The 24364-nt window shown below is 45.9% G+C and overlaps 1 protein-coding gene across 2 annotated transcripts in view; it reads right to left on the bottom strand.

The window, feature by feature from the left end:
• UGGT2 (UDP-glucose glycoprotein glucosyltransferase 2) overlaps positions 1–21817 on the bottom strand; it is a 1472699-nt gene extending 1450882 nt beyond the window's left edge. For both annotated transcript variants that reach the window (XM_085622547.1, XM_085622546.1), the window contains exons 1-2: positions 21391–21817; positions 7658–7740 (exon numbers count right to left, since the gene is read on the bottom strand). In XM_085622547.1, the coding sequence (XP_085478673.1) occupies positions 7658–7740; positions 21391–21527 (220 nt within the window). In that variant the 5' untranslated portion in view covers positions 21528–21817. The remainder of the gene's footprint in view (positions 1–7657; positions 7741–21390) is intronic.
• Positions 21818–24364: the final 2547 nt, after the last annotated feature.

Raw genomic sequence — 24364 nt, forward strand, 5'->3', positions numbered from 1 at the left:
GGCACTGCTAATTCTGTCTATGCATAATGTGTTATGCTCAGGGTGACTCCTACTGTAAGGCTTCTGCTGAGGGAATGTAATGTGCTATAGTGCACAGCTGATGGGTGCACCTTATAAGTAATTATGGTGCACTGTTGCTGATTATGTTTTGCATATTAATGAGCTAAGTGCAATTTTACGAGTAGTTACTGGGGGTCTGCACTAACTAAGTTGTGATGTTGTGACAGTGACCCGATTAGCCCTGTGGTGTATATAATCCCTGTTATGTTATGCCAAGTGCCAGGTGGTACAGTGTATATATGTGATTATGTTCTAATGTGTTGTATGGATAATACAAAGGCTATTTTTAAATAACCTTGTTTGGAGTTTCTTTTGGGGTGTTCCTAGTGTGTCGCTGGTGTGTGAGTGCAGAGCGCCAAGTCCACAGTCAACAGTTTCTCAGACTCCAGAGGACAGCTCCTATTACGGACCTCAGTACAGCCTCATTTGAATCTGCTTTCATACAGTTCATGGCTCAGAGAAAGCCCTCCAAAGGTGCTCCAGCCCACACAGGCAAGATACACAAGTAATCAAGGAGTAGGGTCAGAGCCCCACAACGGTAGTGGCAGTGTTTTGGTTATGTTGGTAACTATGTGTGTGCCAGCCCTTGTTTCACTTGCTCCCTTGTCAGCACATTGCCACCTCAGGAACTGCACGCCCCACTGCCAGAAGTGGTGGATTCACATTAATCAGGTCCTACTGCAGTGCCACCATGTGGTGGCCAGCTCTAAAATCAACCCCCCAGAATTCCCAACGGCATCAAGAGGGCGATCCACTTCTTCCACTAGCACAAGTCACAAGAGCGATGTAGGGGAGTGGGTGAAGTGGGGTGACAAGCCAGGAGCTCAACGGGACACTGCTGGCCATGTCATCCCAGTTCGCACTCCAATCTGAGGCAGGAAAGACTTATAAAAAATTTAAAATCTGACAACTAATTTGCATTTTAAAATCTTTAAGAATCTAGATATGAAAGGCTAAAATATAGTCTCCTGTTTTACCTCAATCTCAAGAATGGAGTGCTGAGAACTCGTTTTCGCTGCATCTATTTTGAGAACAAACTGAGCCAACAATTCTGTGATGTGTACTTATGCCCCTTGTTAACACAAGTATTCTTATGAACATCCACAATAGCACACCAGACCTTCTCTCCAAACCATAACTAGACAGCAAGAGACAAAAAGACTAGATAGTTTTAGGCACACAGAGTAGGAAGGGATCTCTGCAGGTGACTGATTCACCAGAAAGGTTGTGCAACTCACATCATCACTGCATCACCTCTACATCATCAATGGAGATGCCACTGGTGGTAGGATGGGGTGGACTCACAAGAGTGCCAGGCAGCAAGACACTTCCACTAATATTGCAACTGTTTAAGGAGTATGGTGATCATGCGGGATATAACATAAATTGGGATAAGTCAAGTCTGTAACCCATGGGAGATACCATTGATACGCGCACAATACCGGGACATCTTCACGTAAACGGGGAGAGAGTTTGATACCTGGGGCTTTACATCTCCACCAATGAAGTAGACTGCTTACACCATAATTTTAAGCGGGTTCTTACAGAATTCCGTGAAGATGTTGTTAGGTGGAGGTGGCTCCCTTTGACGCTGCTGGGTAGAGTAGCCATGTATAAAAGGCCTATGCTCCCTACGCTACTTTACATCTTACATAATAGATATCATAGAGTCCCAGGAGCAATTTTCAAGGCAATCAAAGATGAACTCCATACACTTTTATGGAACGGGGGTCACCCAAGAGTGGCGCTGCTGATACTACAGCGTAACCAATACAACGGGGGAATCGCCCTGCGCGACATACAATCTTACTACAGGGCCGCACATCTCATTGTAATCAATGAATGGGGACATGGTATGGGAGCTCACCCCACATATGCTCTGGAAAGACTCCAATTTCAGAAACACACCTACCTTCATTTCATCTACGGGGGGGCAGGAGTACGAGGCCTGCTGCCCGCCACACAGAGGTCGATCGAGGCATGGAAAGGAGTGGAGCGACAAATGAGATGGGAGAAAAAACTGACAAGGGCGACGCCACTCTGGGAGGGAAGAAGACTACCCGAAATAACTAGACTTCAGGGCTTCAAGCAATGGGACATGGTCGGGATAACTACCGTGGGTAATATCCTACAAGGAGGTGACTTAAGCTCCTTTTTGGCACTTCAAGCTGAATACCACTTTGCACACACACAAAAATACAAATACCTGCAACTATAACACGCCTGGAGGGCATAAAAGATCGATACCGTGGACATCCCTGGCGGCTCCTCCACCAGGGCGGAGGGACATCGCCCCACTGCTTTCTCGCAGTGCAAGAAGCAGAAACAAAAAAATTGTAAAACTACCTGTTAGAACTGAGGGTCTCTCGTTGGATGAGGTAGGTACCTTAGTCCAAATAGGGACCCTTGCATCTAGTCAGGGAAAGGAGGGACACCCTCTTAGATAACCCCTGCTCACCCCCCGGTAGCTTGGCATGAGCAGCCAGGCTTATCTCCAAGGCAATGTGTAAAGTATTTCCAACCACACTTCCAGTAACACAGTGATAACACCACAAATGGACACCACACTGATTTAGGAAAATAGCGGTATCTTTCTCAAGAAGAAATACGATGAGACCAAACGATAAAAAAATATCCAGCATATGCGTATTCGTAATCTTTCACTGGGCCGGTTATTAGGCCAACGATCACTTGTAGGTTCTTGCAATATTAATGAGCAGATCATGATGATCTAATGCAGTCCTAATGCAATGCTATGCAGTTCGTAATGCAGTTACTAATGCGGATCGTAAAGGCAAATAATAATGCAGTTCCTAATGCAAGTACTAATGCGTTTCGTAAAGAAAGTAATAATGCAGTTCGTCACCGATCGCGGGGCAAGTGAAGGTCTCTATGTCACTCTTGGCTGACTCGCGGTCAGCGACTGCCAAATTATGCCCCCAATACTGTTACGAAGGAAACAAAGTGCACCTCCACAATCCGACACCAGTACTGCCACTCCTCGGCGAGTACGGGCCGCAGCACTAACTTGAGCGGAGGCTCGCGCTGCAAAGATGGGAAAGGCTGAGAGCGGTCTTTCGAAGCACACACTCCACCCCAGGCGGCGACACACGCACGCTCGCTGAGCGCTACCTGGGGGGGTGCAGTCTCTCTCTCCTCTCCTCGCGGCTTCAGCGTCACTCTGTGCAGCTTCGGGTTGGCGGCGGCTGCTCCTCGAAGTGAGAATCGGGCTACCAGGCGACGGCCTCGCAGCTGATCGGCTCCTGGCGCGACTCCGTTGATCTTGGGCACAGGACCTCGGACCCACGATGGTGAAGGTTCACAGTTCTCTCCTTGGCAAAGGCAGGCTCGGGCCGGCGGCGGCGATTTCTCACAGCTTCCCCTTGGTTCGACGGTCTAGGCCGATGGCGATAATGATCACAGCACTTCGGGTCACGCTATCGATCGAAGTAGAGTGCAAGCCTGCTCCAGGCCACACGGTCACGTGGCAATTCTCACGAAGGTCTCAGGCTGCAAAAAGCACACGCACATAGCGTCGCTGAGACATTCTTGGAAACTTTTATGTTCCTGAGTTTCCACAAAAAGGAGCCAGCTCCTCTTGGGCCGTGGAGACAAGTTACTTCAGGAAACAGCACACAGCAAATTCCTTTCAAGCAGGGGGACACAGCACACAGCAAAGTCCCTTGTCCTCTTCTTAGTCGAATCAGCAAACTGCAGCGCAGCCCCAGAACACACAGCAAGAGCAGTTCTTCTCTTCAGTCTCTTCAGCTGTTCTTCCTTGGCAGAGGTTCCTCTTGACCGCAAAGTAGTTTCAATCCTTTTTCAGGCTTGAGTTCAGGGGTTTCAGCTCTCACATTTATATCCCTAAATGCCTTTGAAGTCTTTGTGTTCAGGGGATTCTAAGCCCGGTCCAAACCAGACCTGCGTGTCTTGCCGCCAGTGCACACCTTCTTTCTTTGATAGTCAGGGTCTGGGCCTCAGACAGTCCTCAGGAGGTTGAGCCATTTTTTGTGGCAGCAGCACAGCCCTCTTCGTATCAAAGGGGCTACTCCTCCAAACACACCAAATGCAGGCCAGCCTGTTGCTGTCTCACCTACTCCTCCCTTGTGTCAGGACACTTCCCAGACACGGTCACATCCAAACCCAGACAGTCTATGCACAACAAGGCAGAGGCATGCAGGATGGTTAGGACAAGATACCAGCCACTTCTAAAAGCGTGGTTTCTAAACACACAATTTAAAAACCATCTTCACAAAAAGATGTGCTATTGAATTCTGAGTTCAGACACACTAAACTCCATCTCTCCATCTTATGCTTATGGGAAGATAGGCTGGAAACATGTGACACAGCCTTCCCCATTCTGTCCTATGGGCAAGATGGCCTTGCAACAGTGAAAAACGAATTTGGCAGTATTTCACTGTCAGGACATGGCACATACCGCAGTACATGTCCTACCTCTCACATACATTGCACCCTGCCCAGGAGGGTAGGTATCTGATGTGCATAAAAAGGGAAGGGTAAGGCCTGGCAAGTGGGTGCACTTGTCAGGACAACAAAGCAGTTAAACTGTGCGCAGGCACTGCAGTGGCAGGCCTGAGATCTGTTTTTAAGGCTATTTGTGTGGGTGGCACAATTAGTGCTGCAGGCCCACTAGTAGCATTTGCATGACCAGCCCTGGCACACATAGTGCACTTTACTAGGGACTTTACTAGTAAGACAAACATACCAATAATGGACATCCAATTACCATAACACTTTATAGTGGGAGCACTTGCACTTTGACACTGATCAGCAGTGGCAAAGCGCCCAAAGCATCTAAGTCGGCAACATAATGTCAGAAAAAGGTCTAGGAGGAAGGCAAAAAGTTTAAGGAATTTAAGCCAAAAAGGGCCAAGTCCAACACTGCCATTTTATGTTTCTGCTTCTCGTACTGCGAGAAAGCAGAAGTGTTTCTTTGTGGGGGGGGGGGGGGGGGGGGGGGGTTGAAGGGTCTGGTCTACGAGCAGGGCTGGGCAGGAGAGGAGTGGTTTGCCCACTCCTGAGTGAGCATGACTGGTTTGGTCGGCCCTCTGGGGCCGCCCAAACCAGTCATGCGCACTCTGCCCTTTCTCCGTGCAGGCTGCAATGACAGTCCATAGGTGCCTTCACGACCTATCACAATGCTGTCATTGTAGCGTTGTGATTGGCATAGGAGATGGGAGGGAGGCTGTCTGCTTTCTGTTCCTTCCGGAGGCAGGAAAACAGAACAGAAGCAAGAGCCGCGAAAACGCGGGACCCTGCCGCGACAACTGAATACCCACCATTAGAGGGTAGATTACTGCAGGAGGAAATACCCTTCAAGGCCGTCCCATGGACATACAAAACCTTAAATCTCCAACATCCCTGATAAATTGAAATCCCTTAGGTCCAAATGGGAAAGCACCACTGGTCCACTAGAGGATATTGATTGGGAGGGGGCCTTGATGCACCCAAGAGAGGTGGCAATTAAGCTCCGACTAAGACTGATACAGTACAAAATCCTCCACAGGGTATACTTCGATAGGGCAAACACAAGGAAATGATGGACGGAGCGCTGAAACTTTTCAGCCACTCACCCCCGGTCACAGGTCTGGGTTGAATCCATCGTCGTTCTGTAGCTCACTGCGCCACCTCATTTCAGGGAAGACCTGGTTTTGCAGTTCAGGCTGAACTGTTCCCACAAGGCGCAGGGTCAAGACTGATTTGCATATAGCTGGGTCTGAACTGGGGTGGCGAAGTTAGCTAAAGAAAGATGATGGATTCAACGCAAATCTGTGACTGGGAGTGAGTGTGTGAAATGTTTCAGCACTCCGTCCTCATCTCCTTGTGTTTGTTTTGTTTGCCCTAAGTTTGCAAGGTATGCCCAGACATGGGTCCCTTGCTCACTTTGCCACTGGATTCAAGCTAGCTAGGCTGATGAGGGTGTTACCCCAAACCAGTCTCAGGATGCTTGTTTCCAGTCCAGGAAAGACCTGGCTAGGCAATTTGGGCTGGACTGTTCCCATGAGGCACAGGTTCAAGACTGATTTGCATATAGCTGGGTCTGAACTGGAGTGGCGAAGTGAGCTAAAGAACGATGATGGGCTCAACCCAGATCTGTGACTGGGGGTGAGTGTCTGAAAAGTTTCAGCGCTCCGTTCATCATCTCCTTGTTTGCTATACTTCGATAGGGCCCATTACATACTATGGGGAGAGCAGAGATACCCAACTGCATATGCTGCAAAATGGATCAGGACACTTACATACACACATTACGGGAATTCCAATACGTTCAAAACTACTGGTTGTGGATAGTAAAATAACTGAACTGTATACTGAGGTTTGAATTACCATGGACCCTAAATACATATTACTTGCCATCCCTAATGAAATTAACCTTCCTAGACACAAACTTCTATTATGTAACCTAGGGCTGATAGTCGCCAAAAGAGACACTGCCAGACACTGGGGGCCGTCGGCCTACCCACATTAGCGGAGTGGAGAGCCAGTATGGACATATACATGGGGGCAGAGAAGACGACATACGCGGCCAGAGGATGCCCCAAAACGTTTACTAAGATATGGACTCAATGGCTGAGCTACTATGGCTAAGAAATAGGGGGTGGGAGTTAATAGAGCACACCCACTTACGCAGGATTAGAATGTAGTCAGCGAATCTCCTCATTCCTGAAGCATATGTTAATAAGAGGGGGTTTCCTCTGAAGTGGGGGCGGTATTGGAACATATTCTCCTTTCTTTGTTTCCCCGACAGCGATTACTGGATGTAATAAAAGTAAAACTTACTGTGTACAAGGTTCGCCTACTGATGTACTGGCTGAACTTATAAAAAATACAAACAGTTTAAAAAAATAAAAAAAATAAAAAGAGTGTCAGGCAGCAATGTTTCAGTGCTATTATGCCAGGTTCTAGCAGAGCGGGTGATTGCTGCTAGGCATCACATCGGCAATCCAACTGTCTGGCAGGCTGCAGGGCCTTGGCTAATCAGAACGTGGGAGAGATGCACATAATGCAGTTGGGTCATCTTTTCTCGATCAGACACTGTAAAAGAAATCAGACGGGGAGGGATCAGCACCCTGCTCACCTACCTTAGGGGTGAGTCAGAACATTGGATGGATGGGATGTCTTCCAGGGAGCCTGTACTTATTTATCGTCAGCTGCAGCCTGACATGCATGTCGAACTGTGTCATACTCATATCTGTAAACTGTTCTGAGATTTAAAGTGTCTGGGCCCTCTAAATTGAATACCGGTGCTGAGCACCCTCAAGCACCAGCACAAATTGCGCACTGTATTCCTGAAGAAATCTGTAAGAGCATACCTATGGGAATTTGTATTTTGTTGTCTAGAAAATATTCCTGCTTACACAAGCAAATCACAGTTATCTGTATGCCATCATTTAGTTTCTAATCTAGCTCTAGGACATAATACTACTGTCCACCAATTAGAATCACAATCTGGTTTCTATACAGTTCTTCAGCCTGAACGTGTGCTATGGGGCACATATGCATGCTGGTTGTAGGTAAAAATGTGAATACATTTTACAGGGTAGAACCTTTCCCTCTCTCAGACTGTAGTGCTTACCTTCATTCTTATAGACTGTCATTTCTCGTACAGTGTCCAAAAACTGCCAGAATTTCTCGTTACCTTCTTCTGATATGAATTCACTGAAAATAAACAACAGGAAATGTATTTTACAACCGCAAACAAGCATCCATTAATATACTATTGCGTTGGAGACTGGTTGTCTCCATAGCATATACATTTAACTCCTCTCATACCACAAAGCTAATAAAACATCTTTGAGACCTAAGCACTTTTTATTGTATAAATTAAAAGAGGCATAACAATGCATAAACAACAAGTAAATGAAGTAAAAGAAATCCCAAGGTATTCCATGAAAAATTATCTTAAACAAATTTCACTTTAGGCTTAAAATATAGGTTTAACCTAAATTAACTAACAACTGAAACTATTTACATGCCAATGGCAGCCTAGTCATATAAAACTACTGGAAGAGTGGCGTACAATGATATTACGGGATTAACAAATGCTCCCTCTCAAAGAAGTAGCCAGAAAATTAAAATACCCCCCACTTTGAGCCAAAGCTCTGACATTACCAAGCAAGCGAAGTAAGTGAGCTCGGCCATTCCATCCATCCATGCATACACACATCCATTAGCTATGCATGCATAGAGCTATCTACCCATACATCAATCATTTTGACTTGTCAATCCATCAATAAAATCTTTCATCCATCAATTGATCCACCCATCCACACACTCAGATTTCCATTTACTATTCCACTGTTAAACCCATTCATCCATCCATCCATCATTCGTATCGCCCTTCTTTCATCTTTATTTACTTTCACCTTACCTATTCTTTTATTTTGCTCCTTCTTTCCCATGGCCCAATCATTCTTTCTTCCTCATAGTGTTAGTTATGAGCTTTCACCTGCCAAGTTGCAGACAGAAGTGGTCCCTACATGACTAAACGCAGATGTAGCTGCTAAACTGAGGGGTTCATGACACCTCTAGTCCCCACCCCACTCAGTCAACCAATAAATGTCACTCTGCCTCAGGGAAACATCTGATTTACCCAACGGGAGATAATAAGTAAATATCTTGAATGTTGTACTGTTATAGGAAGTGTTGGTGGATGGGATGGTCTTGAAAACAATGACCTACAGTGAACAGAGCTGAAATCGAAATGAAATTTCACTATGAAGGTGTCAACGGATTGCAATAAATCAGTGGGAGGACCTCGCTTACTTACAACGTCAAAGTTCCTGAATCCTTACACTTTCAATTCATTTATTCAATAAAATGAGCTAGTAGTCCAGCTGCAGCTTCAGGAGCACGCATCTAATCACTCAAAGGAACATTGTACGTTGAGAAAGTCCACGGTGCCTTTAATGTTGAAATTGCTCATGCCCTCTGACCTTCTTGCAGACTTGGCACAGGGAGAAGATACTTAACTTACAAAACAAATCGGAGAAAAATGAGCTACTTGCTGCCAGGTTGGTCAAAGTAGGTTGATTTTCATTGGCCCAACTGGACTGAGGGAGGCTTCTGGCATGCTGGCAGTGACCTCATTGCAAGTTGTTGGCTTAGAACCTTCATCAAGATGGAAGCCAGAGCAGCACTGCAAGCAGAACCCAATAAACTAAGTATAGCCTGCCTGGATGCTAGTAAATCCAATGCCTCTGCCAACCTGAGAAACAAAAGAATTGTACTGTGGCTGCATTTGTGTCACCTGCCCTTAAAGGAGGTATCTCTATTCTATCATTTGGTTAAACTGCCAAGGTAATGTGATCATGAGCAGAGAATGGCTCGGCAGGAGATGCCTTGACATAGCTTTCTTGTAAAAGAAGTCCTAAAGCATACAAACTTAAACTCAAAATCAATCCCATTGACCCAAACAACGGCAGTGGATTGAAAACGTAGTTTTTATTAGTAATCACATGAGGAAAAACATACTTCATGATGATTTTGACAGAATTTTGTTTAAAACGGTCTCCCAGCTTATGAAGGAACCATTTGCGGCTAAGATCTGCGAGGGTATATCATGGTAGGCTTGGCCTCACCAAGAGGATGTTTGTATTTTTACCATTGTGAAATTCAAGAAGACTCGCCCATTTTCATAATAGAGTGTCTGTATCTCCTAAGTGCACCGAGCAGTGTGGAATCTAAAATGTGTAACTTTCAAACAAGCCCTTTGGAAGGTGATACACTTATTATTATTTAAATTACATTATTTTCTTTGTCGCTGGGGAAGCAAAAAGACCTCTTTAGTGAGAAACCTAAGAAAAGACTTGTCTGCAATAACGAAAGGAGAGAACCGCATCCTTAAGGTGGAAAGAGTAGCATGAGAAGTGCCCCCACATTCCCAGGAGAAAGCCAACAACTGGCAATAAAACCCTCAATCTGCTCCCCGAAAAGGAGCTGAAATGCAGATAGTGTGTGAAGGGTCGAGAGAAAACATCTTTTGCCAGGAAGCTTGGCTGCCTACTTTAGTTTTCAGCCCCACTGAGGGATCAGATTGGCCATGTAATCCTCCAACCTGCCCCGAGAGGGGCTGAAAAGGTGTTAGGTCCAATGCCAGAAAGTGGGAGCCCCATTCCATTTTCTCATTATATATTTTTCACCAGGTATCTAGTGGTGCTTTCAGCCTCCCCAGGCTGAGGAATGAGGTAGGGGACACGTGACCCACCCTTCCATCGCCCCATCTGTCCCCTTGTAGGTTGGAAGGCTGGCTATTGAAAGGAAAGGACGGGGAGCTGTGCCACGGGGCCCCACTGAAGAAAAATAATCCCCAGTGGTTTGTGGTGGTAATCCTGCTCGAAGGGTCACCCTCCTGCAGTACGTGCCAAAAGAATGGGGCATTTTTTAAGACTGAAGAGTGCACATGGGGGTAACAGAAGATAGAAAGCAAATAGTGAGCAAACACATTCCAATGTAATGAAAACCACTCACTGACATCTGCCTATACACCATGCAAACAAACACATTCATCCTTGATACAACAGGCACCCTATCAGTCAACTGTAAGTAATCTAGAAATGTTTACTAGGCTGTTTTGAAGCATATGGAATGGTGAAGTTTTCATCTATGGAATAGATTGGTAAGGTGCTGCAGACATGGAAACTATCATCAAACTGTGACTTCAACACCAACATGTCTTATAAGAGCACAAGAAATCTGCTACAGGAAAATGCTGAACATCTACATTCAGTTGCTTTCCCATGAGCATTGCTGAAATGAGCACACTGAGGAATTCATAAGACATCACAGTGCTGTACCATCAGGTGGTCAAGTCGGACTGGTACATCTCAACTGGAAATACACTGTGATGACTATCATAGATGCAAGTGCACTCATTAGCAAACCTACTCCAATTTGTTGGCAAATAATTGTTAGTGTATATGCTGATGACATTCAGCCAGTCTTTGGCCAGTCTCAATATTCTCTTTGGTAGGCACAACTTTTCAACTCACAAGCAGACTGCTTGTTTGCGACTCACATGGTGGTGGATGCCCGCCAACTCCATGAATCTCAATCCTACCAGTCATGACACCACCACTTGTGGTGCTTCAGTCTGGCCTCAGATTATGTCCTTAGCACCTGCTGAGTCACTAAGTAACTTGGACCTTAATCTACACTCCAACCTGTCATTGAACAGTCAGGTAGTCAAAGTTGTACATATATGCTTTTGTCAGTTGAAGCCCTTCAAAAACATTCTCCCTTTCATTGGAAGCCATCACCAAATGACACTGATCCTGGAGCTAGTCCAGTCATGGCTGGATAATGGCAATTAAAAGTACTTGGCAGCTCATAGAAGCTTCAGCACCACTTGCAGTTGGTGAAATATCCTGCAGCCCATTTGACTATGAGCCTGGCTAAGCACGAACACATATCGCCCACACTGAAATGACGAAACTGGCTGTCCACGCACAGTAGAGGTTTCTCTTTAAGACCATGCTAATTGCCCATAGAGCATTATGCAGAAAGTTAATGAATTTATGGCCGAGGAGTTTACATGATAAAGGCAAAAGAGACGTCTATTATCAACATACCAAATTCTTCCTTCTGTTCCTAGACCATGCACTGTTACCTATGATGACAGAGGTTTTTAACAACTGCAGCCAGGCGCTTGCACCCTTTATACCTAGCCTTGCACAATTAACTATCTCTTCTTATGTTCCAAGAGAATCTGAAAACCTGGTTATTGAGCAAACTAGACCAGGGTCTTGATGTGGAATAATGATGAGAGGGAGGCAATTATCAAGGTGTAAAGATGAGGGGCCTATTGCACTTTCACAATGATTTTTCTATATCCTGATGTGAACCTATAGACAGAACAGAGGTGTTAGAGAAAAGCGTCTGCAACTAGGTGTCAGACAAAAGGGGGTGATGGCAAGCTTTCTGTTCACGAAGAAATTGTGAGTTATTGAGGATTTAACATATAACATATTCTGGTGTCCTGAAGATGCAAGTTGAACACTTGGGTGGTACAGGAGATGAGCCGACGTTCCTAGGTGAGCTTTTTTCTGACAAATATTTTGGGTTTTATTCTGCATTAAGAAACGGTTCAATAGGGTAGTGAGAGGGCACTGGGCATATTGCTTCTTCCAATAACTCTACAGATTGTGAAGTTGTTTGTTCTTTTTTGTCTCATGAGAAATTATCTGCTAATTTTTCTTGCTCAAGTCATCACACCACACAAATGACCCGGTAGACTTCCACAGCAGCAAATGTTAGAGGTTTATGTTTAAATGGTATCCTTGGGGTATGTAGGCAAACTGCAAGATATTCTCTGTTATGGTCCGAATAAATAATGGTCCGAATAAATAATTGAATAAAGATGAATTCTTAAGGGGGAAGTGCTAGGCAAACAAATGATGGATGGAATGCTGAATAAACCATACATTCACCCCCAGTCAAGAGATCGGGGTTACATCCATCGTTCTTTTGCTCACCATGCCACCCCAGTTTAGACCCCGCCATATGCAAATCAGTCTTGGCCCTGTGCCTAATGGGAAGAGTCCAGACTGAACTGCCAAGCCAGGTTCTCCCTGGACCGGAAACAAGCATCCTGGGACCGGTTTCTGGGTATTACCCTTCATCGGCCAGGCTAGCTTGAATCCAGTGGCACAGTGAGCAAGGGACCCACATCTGGGCATACCCATCCCACTTAAGGTGAAAAGTGCTACGCAAACAAATGATAGACGGAATGCTGAATAAATCAAACATTCACCCCCAGTCAAGAGATCTGGGTTAAAGCCATTGTTCTTTTGCTCACCATGCCACCCCAGTTTAGACCAGGTCATATGCAAATCAGTCTTGGCCCTGTGCCTCATGGGAACAGTCCAGACCGAACTGCCAAGCCAGGTCCTCCCTGGACCGGAAACAAGCATCCTGGGACTGGTTTCTGGGTATTACCCTTTATCGGCCAGGCTAGCTTGAATCCAGTGGCACAGTGAGCAAGAGACCCACATCTGGGCATACCATTCCCACTTAGGATGAAAAGTGCTACGTAAACAAATGATGGACAGAATGCTGAATAAATCATACATTCACCCCCAGTCAAGAGATCTGGGTTACATCCATCGTTCTTTTGCTCACCATGCCACCCCAGTTTAGACCCCGCCATATGCAAATCAGTCTGGGCCCTGTGCCTCATGGGAAGAGTCCAGACTGAACTGCCAAGCCAGGTCCTCCCTGGACCGTAAAAAAGCATCCTGGGACCGGTCTCTGGGTATTACCCTTCATTGGGCAGGCTAGCTTGAATCCAGTGGCACAGTGAGCAAGGGACCCACATCTGGGCATACCCATCCCACTTAAGGTGAAAAGTGCTACGCAAACAAATGATAGACTTAATGCTGAATAAATCAAACATTAACCCCCAGTCAAGAGATCTGGGTTAAAGCCATTGTTCTTTTGCTCACCATGCCACCCCATTTTAGACCCAGTCATATGCAAATCAGTCTTGGCCCTGTGCCTCATGGGAACAGTCAGACCGAACTGCCAAGCCAGGTCCTCCCTGGAACGGAAACAAGCATCCTGGGACCGGTTTCTGGGTATTACCCTTTATCGGCCAGGCTAGCTTGAATCCAGTGGCACAGTGAGCAAGAGACCCACATCTGGGCATACCATTCCCACTTAGGATGAAAAGTGCTATGTAAACAAATGATGAACAGAATGCTGAATAAATCATACATTCACCCCCAGTCAAGAGATCTGGGTTACATCCATCGTTCTTTTGCTCACCATGCCACCCCAGTTTAGACCCAGCAAGTTTTCTTTTTGCATTTGTAACCCCGAGTGGGCCGGGTATGCCCAGACTTGGGTCTTGAGCTTTCCATGTCACTGGAGTCAAGTTATCCTGGCTAATGAGGGCTGAAAGACCGAAACAGGCCCTATGATGCTTGTTTCCAGTCCAGGAAGGACCAGGCCTGGCAGTTTTGGCTGGACTGTTCCTATTGGGTGCAGGGTCAAGACTGATTTGCATATGGCTGTGTCCAAACTGGAAGGGCATGGTGAGCAAAAAAACTATGGATTTAGGCCCAGATCTCTGTACGGGGATGAATGTATGACATTGTTCTGCTTTCGGTCCATCAATTGTATTTTTTTGCATTTTTCATCCCGAGTGGGACGGGTATGCCCAAACGTGGGTCCCATGCTTTCCATGCCACTGGAGTCAAGCTATCCTGGCTGATGAGGGCTGATAGCCCGAAACCGGCCCTATGATGCTTGTTTCCAGTCCAGGAAGGACCTGGCCTGGCAGTTCAGGCTGGACTGATCCCATTGGGCGCAGGGTCAAGACTGATTTGCATATGGCTGGGTCCAAACTGGAAGGGCATGGTGAACAAAAACACAATGGATTTAGGCCCAGATCTCTGTACTGGGGTGAATGTATGACATTGTTCTTCTTTCTGTACATTAATTGTTCTTTTTGCATTTGTCACCCCGAGTGGGATGGGTATGCCCAGACGTGGGCCCCTTCTTTCCATGCTACTGGAGTCAAGCCATCCTGGCTGATGAAGGCTGATAGCCTGAAACCAGTCCTAAGATGCTTGTTGCCAGTCCAGGGAGGGCCTGGCCTGGCCTGGCAGGTCAAGCTGGTCTATTCCCATTGGGCGCAGGGTCAAGACTGATTTGCATATGGCTGGGTCTAAACTGGAAGGGCATGGTGAACAAAAAAATGATGGATTTAGGCCCAGATCTCTGTACAGGGGTGAATGTATGACATTGTTTCGCATTCTGTCCTTCAATTGTTCTTTTTGCATTTGTCACCCCGAGTGGGAAGGGTATGCCCAGACCTGGGTCCTGTGCTTTCCATACCACTGGAGTCAAGCTATCCTGGCTGACAAGGGCTGAAAGTCGGAAACCGGTCCTAGGATGCTTGTTTCCAGTCCAGGGAGGACCTGGCCTGGCAGTTCAGGCTGGACTGTTCCCATTGGGCGCAGGGTCAAGAATGATTTGCATATGGCTGGGTCCAAACCGGAAGGGCATGGTGAGCCAAAAGACGATGGATTTAGGCCCAGATCTCTGTACAGGGGTGAATGTATGACATTGTTCTGCATTCTGTTCATCAATTGTTGTTTTTGCATTCTTAAAAGGGAAGGCACAACCTCCACCAGAACAGGAATGTGGTTACAGCAACTGCATAGCTTGATTGATCTTTGTCAAAGCCAGTTTAACCAAAGGGGCCTTTAAGTTTATTTTACATATGGACACAGTTGATTGAAGAGTACACATGATTGAGGGCAAGAAAGGTTTCCTGAATTCCCAATTAGTTACATATAGACGCTATCACATGTGATGTATAGTAATGAGCAACTGCTACGTACAGGTACTTTACACATTTAGCAAATACTACCTACTGCAAATGAGCTGTCGAGTTTTTTTAATTTACTGTGAAGTGTTACTACTGTACACACTTACTACTATGTACAATATACTGTGACATACTACTGCTTCACCAATGATTGAGAATGTAATACTATTGTGCCAACTACAAATAATATTTCCTGCCCATGCTAACATTAAGCTGATACGAACATGAATTGGCCGTACAAATACGTCATTTTGAACGGTAATCCACGTTTACAACTAAACTTTTTTTACGCAGACTTTGACCCCGCATACCATCACTCCGCATTTTTTTACAATGCGTGTGCATTTACCATGCACGCCTTTACAACGAATTACGTTGTAAAGGCATGCATGGTAAATGCACACGCGTTGTGAAAAAAACAATTTGGGCAACCCACGTCGTTGTGAGGAAACAGAGGCTCTTCCGTTTCCTCACTACGACGTGCACCGTCTCTCAGAAACAGACGACAGACTTGGTGAAGAAGGAACCAGGAGGAGAGAGGATCCACGAGGAGAGAGAGGTAAGGGGGATTAGGTTATTTTTTTAGGGGGGGGTTGTGCTGGGGTCGTGTTTTAGCGTTTAGCGTAGTGTTTGTGTAGTGTTTTAGGGTTTACGGTAGTGTTGTGCTGTTTGTGTAGTGTAGGGTCGTGCTGGGGATAGTGTTTTAGGGTTTAGGGTAGTGTTGTTGTGTTTGTGTAGGGTAGTGGTTTAGGGTAGTGTCGGGGGTCATGCAGGGTAGTGTCTTAGGGTTTAGGGTAGTGTTGTGGTGTTTGTGTAGTGTAGGGTCATGCTGGGGGTAATGATTTAGGGTAGTGTTGTGGTGATTGTGTAGTGTAGGGTAGTGTTTAAGGTAGTGTTGGGGGGTCGTGCACGGTAGTGTTTTAGGGTAGTGTTGTGGTGTTTGTGTAGTGTAGGGTTGTGCTGGGGGTAGTGTTTTAGGGTAGGGTTGTGGTGATTGTGTAGAGTAGTATTTTAGGGTTTAAGGTAGTGTCGGGGGGTCGTGCAGGGTAGTGTTTTAGGGTTTAGGGTAGTGTTGTGGTGTTTGTGTAGTGTAGGGTCGTGCTGGGGTAGTGTTTTAGGGTAGTGTTGTGGTGTTTGTGTAGGGTAGTGTTTTAGGGTAGTGTCGGGGTCATGCAGGGTACTGTTTGAGTGTAGGGACCCGACTGGGGGGTTGAAGGCTCGTGCTGGGGGTAGTGTTTTAGGGTTTAGGGTAGTGTTTGTGTAGTGTAGGGTAGTGTTGTGATGTTTGTGTAGTGTAGGGTCATGCTGGGGGTAGTGTTTTAGGGTACTGTTGTAGTGTTTGTGTAGTGCAGAGTAGTGGTTTATGGTAGTGTTGGGGGGGGTCGTGCTGGGTAGTGTAAATGTAGGAAAAGAACTGGGTGTCGAGGGAGGGTCGTGCAGGGGTACTACATTAGGGGGTAGGGTAGGGTAGGGTACTCTCACTTACCTTTAAAACTTTTACAATGAGTATACCTTTACCACGCATGCCTTTGCGTTGTAATGGCATGCGTGGTAAAGGCATAGTCATTTTAAAAGTTTGCGTTGCGATAATTTGCGAGGTCATTGTAATTGCATTATAAAAAATGCGGGGTGATGGTATGTGGAGTAATTCACTGCGGGATAACGTCACATATTCATTCTGAACAAGATATACACGTGCATCTTTTGTAAGGAATCTCTCAGGGCACTAGCAGCACACAGAACATATGGCACACACCCACAACTCCCCAATACCATAAATGAGTCAGTAAAAATAAACTTGGCATGGGTCACTTCTACAAGTCCTAGGTACATCAAAAAACAGGGTGCAACTATTAAAATAACCCCTGGGTGGGTGGGATGGATGGTGAGCCTTCCCTGTTTATATATACACACAAGAGGTTTTGAAGCTCACAATGTTTTATTAAAAAATTGGACATATAGTTTTTACCTCAATGTGTCTCTTCACAGCAAAACCCCTGCATTGTTGATATTGCAGTGAAAATGCAATTAGCCCCATTGGCAAGCACAATGTAACTCGCTGACACTCAAGGTATAAAAAAAGAATCATTGCATTAAACCCGACTTGATGCCCAAGTTGAATTTGATGTAACTTTTGCATGGGTGGCAACTTTAGTAAGTAGCAAAAACCAAAGGAAATGATGGACGGAGTGTTGAACATTGCAAGCACTCACCCCCAGTCAACTGATCTGGATTTAATCCATCACTGTTCTTTAGCCCATTCTGCCACCCCAGTTCAGACATGGCCATATGCAAATCAGTTTGACCCTGTGCCTCATGGGAACAGTCCAGCCTGAACTGCCAAGCCATGTCTTCCCTGGACCGGAAACAAGCTTTTTAGGACCGGTTTCTGGCATTTCAGCCGTCGTCAGCCAGGCTTGCTTGAATCCAGTGGCAAAGTGAGCAAGGGACTCACGTCTGAGCATACCCTGCCAACTTATGGTGAACAAAGCAAAAACCAAAGGAAATGATGGACGGAGTGTTGAACATTGCAAGCACTCACCCCCAGTCAACTGATGTGGGTTTAATCCATCACCGTTCTTTAGCCCACTCTGCCACCCCATTTCAGACATGGCCATATGCAAATCAGTCTGACCCTGTGCCTCATGGGAACAGTCCAGCCCGAACTGCCAAGCCATGTCTTCCCTGGACCGGAAACAATCTTCCTAGGACCGGTTTCTGGCATTTCAGCCGTCTTCAGCCAGGCTTGCTTGAATCCAGTGGCAAAGTGAGCAAGGGACTCACGTCTGAGCATACCCTGCCAACTTATGGCGAACAAAGCAAAAACCAAAGGAAATGAAGGACGGAGTGTTGAACATTGCAAGCAATCACCCCCAGTCAACTGATCTGGGTTTAATCCATCTCCGTTCTTTAGCCCACTCTGCCACCCCAGTTCAGACATGGCCATATCCCTTGCTCACTTTGCCACTGGATTCAAGCAAGCCTGGCTGAAGACGGCTGAAATGCCAGAAACCGGTCCTAGGAAGCTTGTTTCCGGTCCAGGGAAGACATGGCTTGGCAGTTCGGGATGGACTGTTCCCATGAGGCACAGGGTCAGACTGATTTGCATATGGCCATGTCTGAACTGGGGTGGCAGAGTGGGCTAAAGAACGGTGATGGATTAAACCCAGATCAGTTGACTGGGGGTGAGTGCTTGCAATGTTCAACACTCTGTCCATCATTTCCTTTGGTTTTTGCTTTGTTCGCCATAAGTTGGCAGGGTATGCTCAGACGTGAGTCCCTTGCTCACTTTGCCACTGGATTCAAGCAAGCCTGGCTGAAGACGGCTGAAATGCCAGAAACCGGTCCTAGGAAGCTTGTTTCCGGTCCAGGGAAGACATGGTTTGGCAATTCGTGCTGGACTGTTCCCATGAGGCACAGGGTCAGACTGATTTGCATATGGCCATGTCTGAACTGGGGTGGCAGAGTGGGCTAAAGAACGGTGATGGATTAAACCGAGATCAGTTGACTGGGGGTGAGTGCTTGCAATGTTCAACACTCCGTCCATCATTTCCTTTGGTTTTAACTTTAGTAAGTAGCCACTTTGTTGCCCAAAGTTTTTCAGTGATTGTTTATAGTTGCTGGCAACGAGACATCCTTCTGCCCTCCTGGAGGGAGGTGTGAATAAACTTCAGGAAGGAACACAAAGGCCTGCTGTTGGAAGAGGTGTGACTTCTCATTGGGAGGAAGGCCAAACTGGGTGTGAGCTCACAAGGCGAGTTTCAAAGGGGAAGCTGCCTATGAGGGGCAAATGATGGACACACACAAGAAGGGCTGCCATTTTGATCTTGCAGAAAGATTGGCATCAGGGACAGAGAGAGGGAAGCAGCTGTCAAACCGTTTTTTCTGTGGGACTGTAGCCCCCTAGTAGTAACACCTTGGGGATAGGCTAAGGAGCTCCACATACCAAGAGAAGGTTTCTGCTATGTTGAAAGTGGGCAGAATAGTGCATTCTGGAAAAGGTAGATCCAAAACTTTACAGGAAGTCATCACTAGGTGGAATGAAACCTGGTAGCCCATTGGCTAGTAGATGCCACATCCCCTGAGGGCACAACCTGGGCATTAAAGGGGCACACCTGGCACCCAGACCTCAGATCATGTCTGCACTGGAGAGAAGACTGAAGGACAGACCTGTTGTTCCCTAGACTCAGAAAAGAGCGGCTGTACCAAGACTGGACTGCACCTGCTGCTGCTAAGGCTACCAAAGAGACGACTGTGGTGCAATGCTCGAGGAAAAGTCATCTTGAGCCTCAGGCAGAAGTCAAGAGTCAGTTGGCGGACTTCCTGCTACAGCTACAGGGCTACAAAAGCTGAAGATGGCTGCCTTGGCAGCCAAGAACACCTCTAACCTCTAAGCGTCAACGTTCTGCCAAGGAGACCAAGTCCTGACCCTCAACAGTTGCACCCAATTCTGCTGGAGTTGTCAGCCTGCAGTTTGCTCGCCCACCAAGAAACTTTTCACCAGTTAAAAGGAACCACTGGTTCTGCTGCAATTGGAGACCAGAAGACCAGTGGCAACTGGTTTTGGCTGGACGTCAACATATTTCAAGGGACATCTACCCCCTGTGGCCAAAGTGGTCCTCCATGTTTGTGGACCGAAGAGTAGCCTCAAGAAAAACCTGTCACCACAACAGCATCCGTAGCATCCTGTATTCCTTGCATCAGGACCACTCAATTGAAGTCTAAGATGGTTCAGCCATAGAGCCTGGAACTGGACAAAAGACTGCTTTGACTGCGAGATAACTGTCCAACTGGACCTCTTTGGTCCCTTTGACTTGCTCCTTGTCATAGTTGGTCACCCAAAGTGGGTGGCAGTAGTAGTTTACAACTTTATAGAAGTTTTACAATGTTTTCAAAGTTTACAGCAAGCCCATCCATTACAATGATGTATTGCATTAAATGAAAACTTGGTGATTTATTGTTAGTTTGAAAATGTATATCTCCGTAACCCTCAGGTGGATTTTTTTAGTTGAAGTGTCTATTTAAAGATAAAAATACAACCTATGTTTATAAATTGGTGTCAGATTTTTATGGAGTCTTGTATTTGTCTCATACAACTATTTTGAACTTCTTAATACTTTACGTGTGTTCCTTTGATAAAGCTTGATTGATCAGAGCCACAGCTACCCGGGGTTGAGCAAAGGTTCTTCAAACGTTGAGTACCCACAACCACACTATATAATAAACTGTTCTCCTCACAGTACTCCTGTTGTACTATTTCATGTGCCTTTGTGAATTGGCCCCAAAACATCTAAACTGAAAATATTCATACATAATTAGCACAAATTTAAAAGGACTATGACCTATGCACTTATACTAATGTGAAGTTGGACATTTTGGGCACAATTCACAAAAGCCTTTAGGAGTGTACAAAGCAGTACTGAATTTCATTTACTCTTTAACGCCTTTGTGAGTTGGCCCTTAAGATTTTAAAAGATTATATGCTATTCTTAGCTACCAAGTGGTCAGTGTTGTGTACAGCACCTTCACCCATTCCTAGCACTGTGTGCTAAAGCACTTTAGTGTTTCAAATTTTCCATTACAAGCAAGGACTTTAAAACGCCTCCATCCAATCTCCTGTTTTTCTAAAAGCTAAGAAGAGTTGTACGTTTCAAACATGGCAAGTGTGCACTTGACAGGAATGTAAGTTAGATCACTGACGACAGATTGAAATGATAGGCAGTGCACAGATATTCCGTTCAGAGAAACAGAATGAGTATTTTTCGTTTTTTTCGCTATTCATAGGCAAATTGATCTTCCTTAGTCTCAGTTTTTTTCTTCTTACTTGAGACTTACAACATAAAGCCATTTTGGACCTAGGCATTAAAACGTTTCTATTTTCCGAAAACGTTTTTCAAGGCTGGCAGTACTAACAATAACTGTCCTTACACCAACAGCTGCAGAAAAACAGGACATAGTTGAAAATCATACCGCACCTCGCCTCCAGCAGCAGAGGGGTTGTTGGCCACTTTGCAGCTAGGCTGGCAGTCACCCCTTTAACTGTTGATGCTTGCACCCCCAGATCGGCCAGTAACAGGGTACAAAACCGGAGCAGCAACCAGGAAGGACCCATCTCGCACAGACCGTTAGGGGACAGCTTGCAGTATGTGGCAGGGAGCCGCTAGACCTTGGCAGGACGATACTGCCTGGAATACCGGCAAAACCACAGGAGCGACGATTGCCTCCAACAAAGGTAAGATGCTTCTTGTGCAAAAGATACCCGGGGAAGCTCAGCCAATCGCGGCACACGCAGCCACGTGACCCTGCCACGAATCTCCTACAGAATGGAGACGTTCACTTCCGCAAATCGTTCTAGTCTCCCCGGGAGCTTCAAGCGCGGTGCAGAGAGGTTGCTTACAAGGCAGCTTCCAGACAGCGTTAGTGACGTAACGGCGACGTTCTGTATTGGTTTACGAGGACCGTTACCTTATTGCCATTGGAGAGTAAGGTGGTCCAATCGCTACCCACGCTTTGAAGCGCGGTCTCAGTTTTTCAGGATAAAACCCTTAAGTGCTATGTCTAGCGTTATAAAACAGGATGGAGCTGCTTTACAGTAAAACTCGGCAAACCAACAAATAGGAAGAGCCAAGCCAGATTAGCCAAAAAACGTACACGAGGTTTGCAATAAAAATAGTTGACGTAAATCATGCAAAAACTGTCTCATTGAAAAATGATACACACTTCTAAAAAGTGTATTTCTTTAATATGCTGAAGGATATCACCTTAGTACATCAGATTATATCATGCAAGAAGAGACGTTCATTAAAATGATCATTTTTAAACATGAATTTATACACATTCAGCCCTGCAAAGGACAACAGTTCGCGGGTTAGTAACATGCATGTTAGTGCTGTTTTAACTTGCACTAAAATGTTATGTCATGCATAATTAGGTAGCTTCTGATGTGTGCGGCAATTTACTTTGTGCTGCAGCTCTCATAGTAGTGCAGCAATTGGCAATGGTTGACTCACTACCCAGTCTTCTTTTGCTGTGCTGCCTCAGGCAGAAGTAATGAGCCAGGCACAGGTTTTGGAAAGGTGATTGGCTGCTATGACAATCATTCTCAACTGAGGTATGCTAAGATGTTTGATTACTTTAATAATTCTGTCAGGAACGAAGGCTTCACATTATGCTTTTCTTTCCTTACTAGAAAATTTCAGCAGCCAAACAAAACTTTAAACTACATAAACCATGAGCTCTCATTCTCTTCACCAGTCACAGAGGGCCATGACTGTCTAGAAATGTCCATTGGACCGTAGTCATTCCTCTTTCTTTGCTGCTGCAGCAGCTCAGTTATGTGCTTTTATCCAATCTTGTCTTGTCTAATGTGAATGAGGCATAATAGTTCCATTGATTGAGGTGTGAGTGATCACCATTTATTCAGCATTTATTGTTCTTTTGTGACGATCGAGCACTCACGGGGGCGTCACCTCCCGATCGTTGGACCAGCTGTGGAGCTGGAGTAGGACTGACATGCTCTGCGCATAAAAGAGAGAGTCCTCTTTTCCACCAATCAGCCTCGTGCTGGAGGCCGATTGGAATGTTTTCCTCTTACGACTGGTTGCTTGTGTGCTTCACGGTGCCTCTCTGTCCCTGTGAACATCCGACGGGGCGCAAAGCCGTTGTAGGAGAGTTTTGGGGGGGGGGGGCTCCCTCCACAGGAATCTGTGCAAGTAAAGTCTTTGTTATAATTTTGGAAAACACTGTACCTTTTTTTCAGACTTTGCTGGTCTGGGCTCCTGGCTTTGAGTCTCTAAGATTGTTTCACCTTTTGGGCTTACTCTCCCCTTGAACCTCTTCTACCCCTCCAGTTTTCAGGATGGCGAACTACGCTGAGGAGGGTGATGATGATTATGTGGAGTATGAAGGGGTGCCCTATGAGCACTACATGGAAGAGCAGTTAGTAGAGGCATTAGATTCACATGTCCAGAACTCCATAAATCGTGCTTTGATCAAGCCTTTGCAACGCTTTAGCCAACCCGTGACAAGTTATGGGAGACATCTATTCGGGGGTCCCTCAGAGGTTTCAAATGCGCAGGGTGTGGATGTGAGTGAATCGGGCTATACTAGTGATGTTGTTTCTAAGAGTTCCTCCTTGTCGGAGGTTCTGTCGCAAATGACATTCTCAGTCCTAAGGGATCATGGCTGTCGGAGTTCTTTTTCGAAATGCGCATTGGGATCCCCCACGATTTGCACCCCTGGAGTGGCGTATGCATCCTCAACATAATCTCCTCCCTCCTCGGACTCGAAAGATGCCCAGGAAGAGCAACGGCTTGCGACTAAACGCAAACGCAAGGTGAGCCATGTTTCGTCAGATGTTCAGACCAACAATCATCTCCAATTCGATTCTAAAAATATAGTTCATCCCAGATCCACTGAATGAGTACCCTGTATGGAGGTGGCACACTATATGCAAAATAATATTCACCAAGGGTTTGAGCACGAAGTGTGCCGTACATTACGATCAAACTGTCTCTCCTCGGCAAGGTTATAGATACCCCCGAGCTAGATCCTAATATGGCAACTTTTCTAAAAAAAAAAACTGCAAAGGACCCTAAGAAAGGGCTGGACAGAGCCTGGCGAGGATGTCAGGACGAACTGTTGGACGTTTGTGGACTCCTCACCAAAATGTTTGATTTGGCTGTCCAAGCTAAGGATACCATCACTCAACTAGTTTGTACTGAGATTCTGGAATAGGCACAAAGAGCACTCTGCTGCCTGGACAACGATAACTGTGCCCTATCTACCGAAAAACGTAGATCATTCCTCATGAGAATTGATCCTCAGCTGGCAGACTTGGCCTTTACTGAGACGTGCACCTTGAAGATAATGCATCTTCACAGAAGTTTGGCTTATTTGCAGCAGATTGTTCTGTCAGAGGAAGCAAGGATGGAGATGTCCTGGTGGTTG

This window comes from Triturus cristatus, chromosome 8 (genome assembly GCF_964204655.1).
Source record: "Triturus cristatus chromosome 8, aTriCri1.1, whole genome shotgun sequence".
Lineage (NCBI taxonomy): Eukaryota > Metazoa > Chordata > Amphibia > Caudata > Salamandridae > Triturus > Triturus cristatus.